We start from the raw sequence: 17,500 nt of genomic DNA, 5'->3' as shown, positions 1-17,500 counted from the left end.
AAAGCTATTATTAGTGATGTCACTGAAATCCTTAGTTCTGGGTAATAAATTCAAGGTAAATAACCTGTGTGAGACAACGGTATTAATTTAGTGGCTTGTCTACTTTGGAGAGAAAGAAATAGAGAGAGACAGAGAAAGGGGGAAGAGAGGGATACGGGGGGGGGGGGTGATAGGAGAAATTGTCACGACTGTTGAACAATCCGTCGTAAAAATAAATCGCTATTCATTATGTTAGAATCTCGTTTTACTGGTGGAATAAATTTTGATCAGAAATGAAAAATAGTCGATAGCATATGAATATGTAAATATTAGGCAAGACAGATGAAAATAGAGAGAAAGAGAGAGTGAGAGGAGAGCGCAGAAGAGAGAGAGAGAGAGAGAGAGAGAGCGCAAAAGAGAGAGAGCGCAAAAGAGAGAGAGAGCGCAAAAGAGAAAGAGAGAGGGAGAGCGCAGAAGAGAGAGAGAGAGAGAGAGAGAGAGAGAGAGAGAGAGAGAGAGAGAGAAATCAAGGAATAGAAGGAGACCAAGAGAGAATTTTGCAACGATAATAATGATGATGATGATGATAGTAGTAGTAGTAGTAGTAGTAGTAGTAGTAGTAGTAGTAGTAGTAGTAGTAGTAGTAGTAGTAGTGATAATAATGAAGATGTGAGGGATATAATGTGCCAGTGTAAGGGCAGTGTGTCAGCCACTTGACTTGGAACACAACTGCGAGAATCGATGGAATCGATACGGTTACATATTATGACTGTGTAATTGCAACAGTGTCTTTGAACGGAATGGCGTTAAATTTGCCGATCTCTGACTGCAAAAAATATTTTATTGAATGTTATCAGATGTTGATCACAGATACCTAACAGAAAGAAAAAAAACAACAACCAAATTCATCGATTTTTCAGTTGGTGGTTCAGTTTTTTTAAAAAAAAACAACAACAATAATAAAAATAATAATAACAACAACGACAGCAGCGACACCAACAGCAACACAAACAACGGTACTGTAATGAAATATGTATGTCCTTTTTCTCACCAACGCAGACGACAGTAAAATAAGAAAATTACGAAGAAAAAAATACACAGATAAAAAGCAATACATAAAACACACTTAAAACAAACCACCGTCCTCCACACATGAATATTAATAGAGCTTCAACAGCTGCATACCTTATATTCGCAATGCTATCGTTCCCTCTCTCTCGTTCTTTGTCTTTCATATACACTCCTGCATTGCTTTCTCTCTCTCTTCTGAAACACATAGTGGATATAAATACACAGTTTTGTTTAAGCTGTAGTACAAAAACATAAAAACAAGTCAATATATAATTTTGTTTTAAGAACGTGCCCTCTTATGCATGTTAATGATATATTGGAGATAAATAAGCATTCCGTATATGCATCTTGAACTGTACATGTCAGCGTTACAAAAAGGCAATGAGATGACACCTGGTAGTGTAAGCAGTGTAGGTTGTCGGTGGAGATGGAGGCGAAGAATCTTTGAACTTCCCAAGGAATAATTCAGCCATCTACCGGCGATGTAGTATTATGATGCTTAATATGACTTTTATCTACTATGTGCTACAGGAGTCTGATACATTCTTCAGTGTCTATAGTTTAACAAGGCGGTGAGTTGGAAGAAACGTTAGCACGCCGGGCGAAATGCTTAGCGGTATTTCGTCTGTCTTTATGTTCTGAGTTCAAATTCCGCCGAGGTCGACTCTGCCTTTCATCTTTTCGGGGTCAATAAATTAAGTACCAGTTGCGTACTGGGGTCGATCTAATCGACTGGTCCCCTCCCCCAAAATTTCTGGACTTGTGCCTAGAGTAGAATCGAATGTCTATAGTTTAACTAATACTGTCCAAGATATGCTGATGACGTCTTTTTTAAATATATAGTTTTGTTTAAATTGTAGTACAAATGCATAAAAATAATTCAACATATAATTTTATGTAGGCAGTATGTATCCTCTTGGACATGCTAATGATGTATTGGAAATAAACAAGGGCTGAATATACACATCTTGAACTGCTATTTTGTTCGGTAGGTATTTCGATCGAATGAACACGTCAGCGAATTTCAAAGCAATCAGATGGCAACTGTTAGTGTGAGCAGTATTGATCATCGTTGTAGATCGAGGGAGAAAATCCCTTTCGAAATTTTCAAGGATTAAATGGACTTTGTGCCGGCAAGTTGACATGACTTTAAATATATTTCTTAGATCATAGCAGTATATCGTGTGGGCGATAATATAACGTTTCTCTGTTATGCAGATGCTACAGGAATCGGATATATACCAAAACGCCTATGGTTTTTCTAATTCTGAACACAAAATTCTGATATCTTTTGTCTTTCGACATCTAAATATGTTTGCTGTTAGCGTTGAAGCGGGTAGCTGCCGTGCTGGAACAGTTAACTATGGAAAGAGTTGCTTTGTGAGCCCGATGCGGTTTATTGATATCTGTTGACATCCGTCTGGAATACAATGATTTTCAGTGGACATTTGCCTTTGAGAAGACAAAGATTTATGTATCGAGTATTGCATGTTACATTGCTTCATTCTACGTTGGGATGTAATTCTGCGAGCTGATAAAATCGTTAGCACACAGGGCAAAATGCTGAGGGGCGTTTCATCCGCTTTAATGTTTTGAGTTCAAATTCCACCGAAGATTACTTTATCTATTACCCTTTCGTGGAGGAGGTCTATAAAATAAGTACCGGTTGGGCACCGGGCCTAATATAAAGTACTTTCCCGCCCATCAACTCAGTACTATATATTACCGAAAGATTTATAGAATTTAAGTTGGTTTCCAGTTTGGTAGAAAAATGCTTTGCACCACTGCGTTTTATACAAATTCCATGATTCTACCTTGTATTAAATATTGCTGTCATCTTTGGCTTGGTGTCTCCTCCAAGTGTTTTGACATACTTTATAGAATTCAGAAATTCGTTGTTAACATTTTGGGTCCTTTTCTTTCTACGAGGTTGGTCTTATCAACTCATCGCCGAAATTTATCTTCATTCCATCTTTTTTTATAACTATTTTAATGATTATTGTTCTGATGAACTTTCTGGTCTAGTACTCTCTGTCAAAACATTGATACTTACCAATCACTTCTCTCTCGAACTCTTGCTCTCTGGAGATCATTACTATCGTCTTTTCGAATTCAGAATCGACTTGTAAATGTGCTGGGTCCTATTCTTTCTACTGGAGTCTTTGGCTCATTGTTAAAATTTATTTTCATTGAAACTTTTCTGTAAATATTTTCTGTAGTCATTGCTCTGATATAATTTCTTATCTACCACTGCTACTACTCTCTCTCTCTCTCTCTCTCTCTCTCTCTCTCTCTATATATATATATATATATATATATATATATATATATATATATATATATATGTATGTATGTATGTATATATATATATATCTTTAAACGTGTCACTCGCTTCTCTTTCTAGGTATTTTTCTATTGAACTTTCTGCTAGTAATAAGTCCATTCATTCTAGTCATTCTAATAGCTTCCTTCCCCTCTGGATCTGCCGCTTCTGGAACTCGCTGCCGTCGTTCTATTTCCCTTTGCTTTATGATATTCAGTTCATTAAACATTCTGTCAATCGTCATCTTTTGAAGTCGTAGGCATACTTTATTTTTTTCTTATGTTACAATAGACTCAAGCCTTAACTGGAACAAAAAGCACTATATATATATGTGTGTGTGTGTGTGTGTGTGTGTGTGTGTGTGTGTGTGTGTATGAATGTATTTTCATTTTCATTTTATCTAGTTTCAGCTCATGAGCTGTGGCCGTATATATATATATAATTATATATATGATTAATAAATTCAAAAAAGGATAAAAATCTTTTACAAGAATTTTATCAGGAAGCCAGTGTGTAAAACAATTTCTATTCCCAAGAATATAATTATTCGTTTATATTTATATAAGGGCATTACTACAGAATAATGCCACACACTAGACTTCCCAAATAAACACATTTTAGTACCGAATGCGAGGAAAGCAATCCTCAAAAGAAACCAACTTTCTTTTAAATAACTCAACTATGTATCGACCGATTTCGCGATTACTAGAATGAATCTAGATTTCGCTCATCAGCATAGTATTGTTAAAAAAAAAATATATAAATAAACAGAATTCTCACCTCACCAAAAACGAACACTCTACGTATCCGACAAGGCAAAGGGAATGAAGTTTATCTGTATATATCTTCATGATACATCCACAAAGTCTCTATCTTATTAAATTGAAGCTGAGAGATTACCGTGCGACTCGAGTTTCACTCTGCTACACGTCCTTGTAGCAAGAGAATTGAAGCCAAAAATAACGTTTTTTTGTGTTCAATAGATGCTTTTAGTTATTTACATAAAAAACAAATCAAAGAATAATGTTTTTCCATTATAGCATTTTATTGCTATTTTTGCTTGTTCATAACACTTCTCAGAATCGAAGCACGAATATACAAATCTACAAAATAAAAAAAACACATACAAGAGATACACGAAGTCTTAGACAACGTTGTAGTTCATAGAACATTAACACAATATAAACATATATATATATATATATATATATATATATATATATATATATATATATATATATATATATATATATATATTTATATATATATACATACATATATATATATATATATATATATATATATATATATATATATATATATATATATATATATATATTGTATATATATATATATATATATTTATATATATATACATACATACATATATATATATATATATATATATATATATATATATATATATATATATATATATATATATATATATATATATATATATATATATTGTATATATATATATATATATATATATATATATATATATATATATATATATATATATATATATCATAGAAAGACAGAATGGACGAATCAGAACAAGAGGATGGAAGAACAATGGGATGGAAGAGTCGCTGAAAACGTCGCAGAAGTGTGACGAAATATTTCCAGACAATCGATACAAAATAAAATATGAACAATAGTGAACGAGTGGAGAACGAGTATATACGGCGCGCGTGTTCGTTTGGCAAGAAAAAGAAATGAAGGAAAATAAACATCCCGAAATATAGCAATATCTGTTTCAACATATGATTTCACACCAGGAATTTTGCAAAAGGAATCCATAAACGTGTATATATAAAGGATGGGGGGGGGGGGGCAAAAATAGGTTTACAGTTATCACGTAGGCACCTTAAGTTTCTTTTAAAACATTTTATTACATTGAAATTTCTATCTTACAAACTGAAAAGGGAGCTTGACAAAATTAACATAGAATAAGGGTTTGATATCCTTTTATAATTAAGATCTAAACTGCTAATATATAATGTGAAAAAGATAGTTGAATAACTGTAAACCTACTTTTGGGACACTATGTGTGCGTGTATATATATATATATAGAAAGACATATGTATATATATATATATATATATATATATATATATATATATATATATATATATATATATGTATGTGTGTGTGTGTGTGTGTGTGTGTGTGTATACACAGACATAGAGTGTAAGAGAGAGAAACTATTTTCTACTGCGCTGTGAGATCGAACCCCCAAGCCCGCTATCTTCACCACGCAACAGCCGAACACCAGCTCCCACTAGCTAGTGTATCATTCGAGGAACAACAGGCTAATAATTCCGTATTTCTAGCTTCTCCAAAATAATACGTAAATTCCAATACAAACACATTTCGCTTTGCAATTCCTGTTAAGTAAATGCAATTTGCTAGTCTTTATAAGTTCAGCAAAAAGTACATTTATTATGAGGAACAAACCCCTTATTTATTCATTTATTCACTTTATGTATTTATTTATTTATTTATTGTACTCTAAACTGGAAAAAAAATAATAAACAAACATAAATATGCAAAAATAAGGAAAAGAAAAACCGGAAGGAAAGAAGGACAACGTTTATACGCTAACAACGTTGGAGACACTTAGCGACTGCAATTATACGCGCTAACAATTTTTATGATATGCAGGGAAATAATGGCGTACGGTTTGGAAGACTTGCTTTCTTTCTTCTTTTTCTTCCAAATGCATTTTGTTGTTTACAAATCAATAGTAAATACTGTTTCGTAGACAATATTAACTTATAAACACATACATATAAATACACACACATATGTAAGAATTTATATATATGTATATATATATATATATATATATATATATATATATATATATATATATAACTATATATGTTTGTATGAATATGTGTGTATATATATGTGGATATGTATGTGTGTGTATTGCGGCTAGGTGCTCACATTAATTTATATATATATGTGTGTGTGTGTGTGTGTGTGTGTGTGTGTGTGTGTGTGTGTGTGTGTGTGTGTAACACATTTAATAAGGAGGGATTATCATGAGGGATTATACATTATTAAGAATGTATATATATGATTATATATTTGTATGAGTATGTGTGTGTATATATATGTATATATGTATGTATGTATGTATGTATGTGTATTGTGGCTAGGTGCTCACATTAATTTATATATATATATGTGTGTATGTGTGTGTGTGTGTGTGTGTGTAACACAGTTAATAGGGAGGGATTATCAATCCTAGCAAAATACTTCATATGCTATCTACTGGTAGACTAGGCTAACAATGGGGTCGCATCTCTCTCAGAACTTTCGTCAATATCGACATTTTTTCGGCCATCTTGGAAACATCTGAACCACTGGTACACTTGTCTGTGGCTCATACACTCCTCTCCATACACTTTCTGAAAATCTGTGTAGGCCTCTGAGCAGGTATCACCACGACAACATTCTCTATCATGTTCAATGCGACGATCACACGCTACACACCTTCCTTTCAATCACTGCTGTAACCAGCAGATGTGAGCTAAGACATTAAAGCTTAGTACGCATGCGCAGCATAGTTCAAGGTCAATCTTTGCCAAGCGGCTTTATTCTGCATGCTTTAGATTCATTACTAAAGCAAAAGTCCGGATACTTATTGATCAGGCCTCGTACACTGTAAGGGGAAGAGAGAAATACAGATATATATATATATATATATATATATATATATATATATATATATATATATATTGCCATAAGCCTCCAGCATAAAATCTGAAGACGCCTTCAAGTGAACATGATTAATATAACTGACTCCAGACCCATCTTCAATAAAAGTTTCTATGGTCTCCATATTGTTATTGATTAGCAACACTCAGTGTTATATGTATATATGTTTTTGTATTTATATATATATATATTTATGTTCACATATATGTGTGTCCATATATACATATATATTAATGTCCATACATATCTCCATATATATATCTCCACACACACACATATTCATAAATACATTATATATGTATATATATATATATATAAAGTGTAGTATATTGCCACTTAAGTGTGGCTGACCCCTAGGGGTGGATGTTACTGTTGCTTTTAGCCCCAGGAGGACAGTAACATCCACCCCTAGGGGTCAGCCACACTTAAGTGGCAATATACTACACTTTATCGTGCAGTTACTGTTAATACTTCATTTAGAGAATTAACATTGCTTATATATATATATATATATATATATATATATATATATATATATATATATATATATATACATATATATATATATATATACACTTTATCCGTGTGATAACCAGACTACCATTGGTTTCAGTTGATAGCACACATTCGCACAGTTAAATATTAACGTACTCCTCTCGCTCTCTCTCTCTCTCTCAGACACATACATGTATATGTATATATGTCATTGTTCAGTTTTATTTCAAGTTTTCTTACCAATAGAGAAAGAACCGGTTTCTAACCTATATTCAAGACTCCTTCATTGGCAACAGAGTATTTTTGTCTGTATGTATGTAGGTATATGTGCAGGAGAAACGTAAAGGAGGTCTTTAGCTGAAGAATGCAGTGCACAGCCGGTCCGAGAAACGAAACTACGATCTTGTCATCGAGATTGCGGTATTGTAAGCACTTGCCCATATATATACATACATACATACATACATACACGCACACACACGCACACATACAAATATATATATATATATACACACATACATACATACATACATACATACATACATACATGCATAGATGTGTATGTATGTGTGTGTGTGTGTGTGTGAATGGATATATTTAAAGACGTGTATTTAAATGTGTTTTTGTGTATGCAAATATATATATATATATATAGATAGATACATATATGCATTTATATACTTATGTATATACACACACAGACACACACACATACACACGCATATATATATATATATATGTGTATATATATATATATATATATATATATATATATATATATATATATATATATATATATATATATATATGCATATATATATATATATATATATATATATATATATATATATATATATACCTACATATACATAGTAGATAACTTGCTCCGAGATATCCTGCATTGGTGTGTTGTGATTGTCGTGTCAGATATTTCTGCGACAAGAGATTAACATGAACTGGAGATGATAAGATTGTCAAGAATCTCTCGATCATCTCGGAACCCCCCATTCCCATCCTTACTACCACCAGTTACTCAACGGCCTCAGCTGCTGCTACTACTACTACTACTACTAGTACTCCTGTTGCTGCTGCTGCTACTACTACTACTACTACTACTACACTTCCTCCGACTACCACTATTACAATCTCTTCTACAGCTACACCACCACCACCACCACCACCACCACTACTACTACTACTACTATTACTACTACAATTACTAGTACCACAACTAAGTCCACCACTGACGCCACCACCGCCACCACCACTACCACTGTTACCATTGCTACTGCGAGTACTATGACTGTCCCTACTACTACTACTACTACTACTACTACTACTACTACAATTGCTACTACTGCCATCACCACCACCACTACACCGACTACCACTATTACAATTGCTTTTGCAACTACTACCACCACCACCCACTACTACTACTACTACTACTACTACTACTACTACTACCACCACCATGGCTACTACCATGACAACCACCATCCCACCTGTACCCCACCACCACCATCACCACTACCACTACCACCTTCAACAACAGTTCCATTGTTTAACTATACCTCTTACTGACTGCACCACTAATGCTTCCACTTCAAGGAACTCGTATTATCTTCGTTTCGGTGTGAAAAAATTCCTCACTTAGCGAAACCTCACAGCCAATATTTTGGTAGAAGATAACTCGAAAAATTCCTTGTTCTCTCTCTAGGAAAAACCATGGCAAAATTCCATTTTTATTCGGGGATTGGGGGATCGATAGGAATGAAATGAATGATTAGTATCATATCTGCCTTGATTGAAATGGCCTCTATTATGGCACCGTTCCAAATAATCTTGATGTCTGACAGTTTAGAAATAATTACATTTCTACACTCTGGACAACGCCATTATTTTTCATACTGAAATAACTTTAAAATCTCAAGAGGAACGTTATTTTGGTTCTGGGTTTGCGTGTGCGTTGTGTGTTTCGGATACCTTATTCTATTTTGTTATTGCTCGCTGCATTCATTGCACTGCGGCCATGCTGGAGTACCGCCATGAGTAGTTTTAGTCGAGCAGTTACTTTTCTTTCAATTTTTTTTTTCTTATGTTCGAAATGTAGTACTGATTGTATAGATTCTCTGTTGCCGTACCACTAATTATTACCGAACGTTAGCAGCGTAATCGTTAATTCTGTTTGTACTTTTTACAAATGTTAAGTGGATTTTAAGAGACGTTTGGCTGCTCTTTTTGGCAAATCAAGCAGTACCGTAAGGGCCTTCCGCTTTGTTTTGCACCAAGCATTTTATTCTTTTATTCTTTTATTTGTTTCAGTCATTTGACTGCGGCTATGCTGGAGCACCACCTTTAGTCGAGCAAATCGACCCCAGGACTTATTCTTTGTAAGCCTAGTACTTATTCTGTCGGCCTATTTTGCCGAAATGCTAGATTACGAGGACACAAACACACCGACATCGGTTGCCAAATGCACTCACAATGCTTTGGTCGGCCCGAGGCTATAGCAGAAGAACTCGCCCAAGGTGCCACGCAGTGTGACTGAACCCGGAACCATGTGGTTAGTAAACAAGCTACTTACCACAAATCTACTCCTACACCTACTGTTCTTTTGTTTGTTTGTTTTGTTCTTTCTGCTGTTACTGCTTTTGTGCTGTTACTAGTTGTTGCTATCTCTTCCCAAGTAGGGAATGGTGAGCAAACCTGTGATCAAAAGCGTTCCATCCTTGACCATTTCGTTTCAATTTTAGACATAGATTAAACCCCAGACTACAATTCTCCAAATTGCCTTGTTTTTCAAGACGTTAGTTTATGATTTCTGAAACATCTAGTTGCTATTTCTAGCATGTCGAGCAACCATATAGAGGTATCCATGTGGTTCACTCTCAAAGCTACGAACGTTATCCAGATTATAGAGAATTATTTTGGTCGCCATAATGCTTTTATTTTGTTTTAGTTTTTGTGAATATATAGATGTTCACTCGGTGTGTGTGTATTGGTTCAGTGTTCGCATCAAGTACTTTGTATACAGGGTGTATATAGAAGTTTGTGCATTGTGATGGACGAATGATTGCACCGAGTGAACGCGCTATTGTGCGGCCGGTTCCATATTGTGTACACAGCGTATAATTGGAATTACGTGTTGTGTGTGTCTATCTATCTATCTATCTATCTATCTATCTATCTATCTATCTATCTGTCTGTTTGTCTGTCTGTCTGTCTGTCTGTCTGTCTGTCTGTCTATGTATCTATCTATTTATCTATCTATTCCTTTCTCTCTCTCTCTCTCTCTCTCTCTCTCACTATACATATATATGTATATATAGAGAGAGAGAGAGGGGCAGAGAGATCCATATATATTTATACATATATGTGCTTATATGTATACATATACATCTTTGTATACATATCCATCTGTGTATATATGCATCTATGTATACATACATACATACATACATACATACATACATACATACACATATATATATATATATATATATATATATATATATATATATATATATACATAAGAATATATGTGTATATATGTATTTTTGTATAAATGTAAATATATATGTATATACGTATGTACATGTTTATATTATATGCCTATAGGTATATATAGATACACATAAGTATATAAGTATATATATATATATATATATATAAATATATATATATATACATATATATATATATACATATATATATATATATATATATATATATATATATATATATATATATATATATATATATATATATATTACACACAGCAGAGTTCTTCATTGTACACTGTAGATATATACAATTGTTGTATAATGAACGTAGGAATATAAAATTGAAAATTGCATACGTATAACATCCTACACATTTGTATTAATATAATTATGTACGATCTTGTGTTGTGTAGATAACGTGTTGGTTAGAACGAATAAATCTTGGCATAGATAGTAAATTTGTAATTAATAAAAGAGGAACATGCCATAGATTCATTAATTCTTCTGGCATCTGATTGGTTAGTTCCTGATTTGGAATGAATGACCTTTAAAACCAATTTAAAGTATATTATCTAATTATATTCTCCGCTTACCCAATTTTCGCTTAAATTTGAATATAAAATTCAGTTCCATTAGAAGAAGTCTATTTTATAACGTACATAGGAACAATCAAAACATAATGTCTTCCAACGAATATTCTGTCTGGTGGGTTCCGACGCTGTCTGCAAAGTGCTAGCTCGCCTTCGACTCTCGAGGTTCTGGCTTCGGTCACATTCCGCAGCACTTTGGTCAAGTGACTTCTAATAGAGCCCCGTGAGTGAATGCCTTGTGAATGAATTTGGTAGACGGGATCACGTCTGGAAGCCCGTCGTATATGTATATGTTTATGTGTGTATGTGTGTGTGCGTGCGTGCGTGTGTGTGTGTGTGTGTGTGTGTGTGTGTGTGTATGTGTGTGACTTTGTGTTTGTATTTATCCCCCTCACTTCTTATTTCTTCATTGCCCACTAGGGGCTAAACATAGAGGGAACAAACAAGGACAGACAAAGGGATTAAGTCGACTACATCGACTCCAGTGCGTAACTGGTACTTAATTTATCGACTCCGAAAGGATGAAAGCCAAAGTCGACCTCGGTGGAATTTGAACTCAGAACGTAAAGACAGACGAAATACTGCTAAGCATTTCGCCCGGCGTGCTAACCATTCTGCCAGCTCACCACATTCTTGATAACCAGAGGTAGTTCCTTGGAGTCTCTGTAAAATGTCCCCTCGCATTTGCTTGACAACTGATGTTGGTGCGTTTATGTCCTCGTAACTTAGCGGTTTGGCTAAAGGGACCACTAGAATAAGTATTAGGCTTACAAATAATAAGTCCTGGGGTCGATTTATTCGATTAACACCTTTTTAAGGCGGTGCTCCAGCATGGCGGCAATCAAATGCCTGAAATGAGTAAAAGAATAAAAGAATAAAAGGATAAAAGAATAACAGTACTTATCTCTTCCAAAAGAGGATCTTCTTCAAGTTCCTCAATCGTAGGGCTCTCAAGGATTTCATCGATTACAGTAATCCCTCGACTATCGCGGGTTTTACGTTCCAAAATCCCCTGCGATAGGTGAAAATCCGTGAAGTAGAAGCAATACTGTATTGTATAGTTTCTTTTATTATTTTTATAATTTGAATATATTATTTTATTATAAATCTAAAACAACACCACGGAGGAATCGGCGTAAGCTTAAATAATAAACCGCAATAGTTGAACCGCGTTAAGTGAACCACAATATGGCGATGGATTACTGTACTTCCTCATTTAATACGGATTTTAAGTGCTCAGCCCACTTTTCCAGAATGTCATCTTTACTACTTAAGTGTTTTTTGACCTTAAGTGTTCCGTGCCTCCCCTCTTTCTTTTGTTAAACCAAATAAATCTTTCAGATTATCACATACGTCATATCATATATAATAATTATTATGATGATGATGATGATAGTAATAATATCAACAGCAATAATAATAATATTAACAACAACAACAACAACAACAACAACAACAACAACAACAGCAAAAATAATAATCATAATAATAATAATAATAATAATAATAATAATAATAATAATAATAATAACAACGGTTTAGTAAATCAGAAAACATTAATTCCAGCCATATATATCGGGTCGATTCTATTGTCTCTAACTCCTTATTTAAAAACATCAGTCTCGAAATAAAATCAAAAAAAAAAAAAAAGGAAAAAAAAATCAAATGAAATCGATATTGGAGAAGAAATAACTTGGGTGTAAATAGACGTGTGTGTATTTATGTGTGTGTATATATATATATATATATATATATATATATATATATATATATATATATATATATATATATATATATACATATATATATATATATATATATATATATATATATATATATATATATATATATATATATATATATATATATATATATATATATATATACATTTATATATATGTATGTTAGTATATATATATATATATATGTATATTTATATTTGTATATATATATATATATATATATATATATATATATATGTGTGTGTGTGTGTGTGTGTGTGTGTGTATGTGTGTGTGTTTGTATGTATGTATACATGTGTGTTTGTATATGTGAGTGTACGTCACGAAGACCAGCGGTTCTGTTAATAGTGAATAGGGGAGAAACTGGAAGATAAAACTATTGCGCTTCTGTGTTTTTATTATTCAGGCTGTTTTTGAAATAACTCTCCTAATCAGTTCCTGTGATAAATATAAAGTTAAATTTAGTCACGAAATTCAAAGACAGTTTTTCTCTCTTTCTAAATTAGAGAGTTATATTTTCATTCGCTGACAGGAATTTCAATATTTCAAATAAAATATGATTAAAGGAAAAAGAAAGAAATACAAAAAAAAATTTTTTTTAAATCATAGACAAACATCGTAGATCAGAGGAATGTAGACAAAAATATATATAATTTTTGTATACAAATATAATCAAATATAATGTACTATCACTCATATACACATACACGCTCGCAGGCGTGCGCACACGCACACGCACACACATACGTTTAATGGCGAATGTGCGGTGAGGCAGTGGAATCGTTATTTGTCTAAAGGAGATTTTCAATCACTGAGCGTACCAAGATACACAGGAGGTAGTCGGTGCTATGATTTGAAGTCTGGATTACGCAAAGGAAATTAATGGAACCCAAAACACACATATACAATTACATACGTATATCTATATATATATGTGTGTATGTGAGTGTATGTCCCTCTCTATATATATTTATATCTATATATATGTATATATATACACACACATAGTCATATATATATATGTCAGTGTGCGCATTCGCGCACACAAGTGTGGCTAGGTGGGAAGAAGCTTGCTTCCAAACATGGTTGCGGGTTCAGTCCCACTGCATGGTACCTTAGGCAAGTGTTTTCTACAATAGCCTTGGATTTGGTATATATGTATCTTCGTGTGTGTGTGCGTGTGTCTTTGTATGTGTGTGTTTTTATCCCTCCACCTCTCGACAACCTGTGTTAGAGTGTCAACGTCGCGGTAATCTAACGGCTCGGCAAATGAGATCGATGGAAATGGCATAAGTACCAGGTTTTAAAAAAGTACTAGGATCGATACATTCTACAAAGAATTCGTCAAAGTTGTGCCCCAGCATGGCCGCAGTCTAATCACTTGAACGAGTAAAAGATAAAAGATATGCATATACACACACATTCATTGTGGGAGTCAACTCTTGAGCAAGTAAGACCAATTCCTAAAGTCAGTAAGTCCCTAGAAACATAGCGGGAGTCCAAGAATTTCTTGTGCGTGAATTAGTTTTGATTGGATAAAGTTTTGCACAGCACAAGGGCACAACCAGCGGCACAATTAGTGGCACAACCAGTGATACACCGAGTGGCACAACAGATACAGAGACGACCAGAACTGCACTTTAGGTTGTTGCTTTTTAATATCAGTTTAATTTTTTCTAGAAGAAAATTTTAGCGAGAAATCGGGGTCCTTCACTCCTATTGCTCCACATGCTAGTTAACCCATTGGTGGAACCCTAAAAGGTGTTCCTAGACCGGGTCAGAATAGATCGGGGAAGATCAGTGGCTAAAAGGTGGTTCAACGTTCATCAAAGTCCCGAAACTCCCTTACCAGGTCTGTCTCTTCTTCTCTCTCTCTCCTTCCCCCTCTCTCTCTCACACACACACAAGTACATGCGTACATATACACATAACTGCCCTAACCAAATATATTGAAATATTTCCTTCAACTGCTTCATATTTTGAAATGGATTAACTGAGGAAATTCATATGTAATAGATGCATTTCCTATTATATATCATACACAGCAGAAACGTGCGTATAAAAATAATTTTAAAATATTACTATTTGGTTTTACTTCATTATTACAACTAATACGACTCGATGCCAGTAGAAACTAGCTGACCCATACACCACTTACGTGGATACACAAACAAGGATTTGAAGTAAGGATTTGAACTCGAAAATTCTGGTATCGTACACAGCTTCTTAGCGTAACGCTAAATATATAGATGTGTGTATGTGTTGTGTGTGTGTGGGGGGGGGGGGATGTAATTTAATAAATTGAATTTGTGCTTAAGTACTTTATTAATATATCCTCTGAACTTAAGACCTTAGTTGTCTAACATGTTGCCGTTAATTACGCATTAATTACGTAATGAATATATTGTCGATGACGTTTGTATTCAAGCCGATGAAACAGGAAGTGAGAGTAAGGAAATATTGAAATATCGTTCAGGTCTTGGCCTTCATTTCTTATATGCATACATTCATATAAAAGTTTATACGTGTGTGTGTGTGTATGTGTGTGTACGTGCATGTGTTTATATAAATGTTTCATATATATATATGCGTATATATATTAGACAACATATATTGTATAACATATATATTATACGATACCTAATTTTCACACAAATATATATATATATTCATAAGTGGAATGTGATGCATAATGCTTAATTTATATATATATATATATATATATATATATATATATATATATATATATATATATATATGTATGTATGTACGTATGTATGCATGTATATATATATGTATGTATGCATATATGTATGTTCCTATATACATATATATGTGTACATATATATATATACATATATATATGTACATATATTCATATATATATGTACATATATACCTATATAAATATATAAATGCTTATGTATATACATATATATATGTATATGTATGTGTATATATATATATATATATATATATATATATATATATATATATATATATATATATATATATATATATATATATATATATATATATATATATATATATATATATATATATATATATATATGTATATATATATATATATATATATATATATATATAAATGCATAACGAATTTATCAGTATAGAGCACCACAAAAGATCACAGTGTGAGCTGGAATATAAATTATCGTCGTGTGCGGTGTGCGATGTTACAATTTTTCGCTGTTCGTCTATTTTTAGAACTAATCTTTCATATTCCCAAATTTCTAAATCTCCATAGTCTGAGAATCGTAGCCAAGAGAGAAACAAACCACAAACATTTATTAAGATATCTTTGAGAGATTTAACTTTTCTGCTTTCTACGAAGGTCATTTCAGTTCAATCTATAAATAACTCGCACACATGCACAGAAACACACTAAGATACGTTTAAAACATCTACAAACAAACACTCCCAAACACTTCTTTCTTCTTTCTTGCTATTGACATTTGGTTACGTTTATTTATTTAATGAAGTTTGTGAATTCGAAGAAGTTTGTTTGTCCGTTGGGAATATACTTGTGGTGACGTTTCGAGCGAAAATCATCGTCGTAGAACGAACATTTGTAATTTTCTTTATGTAATTGTAATTTTTTTTTAATGTTTGATATGTGGAATCTATATTCTAGATGTTTATGTCATTAGCTGGTTTTTCTTTGAAATGCAATGTGGGAATGTGTTACTGTGTCCGGTAGACCATGGCATAGTAATTTTTTACGAATTTGGGGACTTTTCTCAATGATATATGTCGATTGAATCTGCTACTATTTCTCTCCTGGTGTTAAGCTTTATTTATTTATGTACTTAATGAGTGAGTGAGTGACTGACTGAGTGTGTGAGTGAGTGAGTGTGTGAGTGAGTATGTGAATGAGTGAGTGAGTGAGTGAGTGAGTGAGTGAGTGAGTGAGTGAGTGAGTGCGAGAGTGAGTGAATGCGAGAGTGAGTGAGTGAGTGAGTGAGTGAGTGAGGTAGCGAGTGAGTGAGTGAGTGAGGTAGCGAGTGAGTGAGTTGAGTGAGTGAATGAGTGAGTGA

The 17,500-nt window shown here is 33.4% G+C and overlaps 2 protein-coding genes and 1 long non-coding RNA gene across 3 annotated transcripts in view; 2 read left to right on the top strand and 1 right to left on the bottom strand.

Annotated features, from left to right (window-relative positions):
- Positions 1-1,123, top strand: part of LOC149131148 (uncharacterized) — a gene marked incomplete at its 5' end in the record, with an annotated part of 8,000 nt that extends 6,877 nt beyond the window's left edge. Inside the window, one exon of the mRNA XM_089341594.1 lies at positions 313-1,123. Coding sequence (XP_089197720.1) covers positions 313-548 — 236 coding nt within the window. The remainder of the gene's footprint in view (positions 1-312) is intronic.
- Positions 1-17,500, top strand: part of LOC106884093 (uncharacterized) — a 380,074-nt gene that overhangs the window by 217,075 nt on the left and 145,499 nt on the right. The window lies entirely within an intron of this gene.
- LOC149131147 (uncharacterized) overlaps positions 1-17,500 on the bottom strand; it is a 161,808-nt gene that overhangs the window by 24,377 nt on the left and 119,931 nt on the right. Inside the window, exons 4-5 of the long non-coding RNA XR_016238457.1 lie at positions 4,154-4,476; positions 1,165-1,245 (exon numbers count right to left, since the gene is read on the bottom strand). This is a non-coding gene — a long non-coding RNA (uncharacterized LOC149131147). The remainder of the gene's footprint in view (positions 1-1,164; positions 1,246-4,153; positions 4,477-17,500) is intronic.

This window comes from Octopus bimaculoides, chromosome 25 (genome assembly GCF_046866305.1).
Source record: "Octopus bimaculoides isolate indiv1 chromosome 25, ASM4686630v1, whole genome shotgun sequence".
Classification (NCBI taxonomy): Eukaryota; Metazoa; Mollusca; class Cephalopoda; order Octopoda; family Octopodidae; genus Octopus; species Octopus bimaculoides.
Note: the sequence above shows the minus strand (reverse complement) of the source record. Positions and strands in the feature narration are given on the sequence as shown.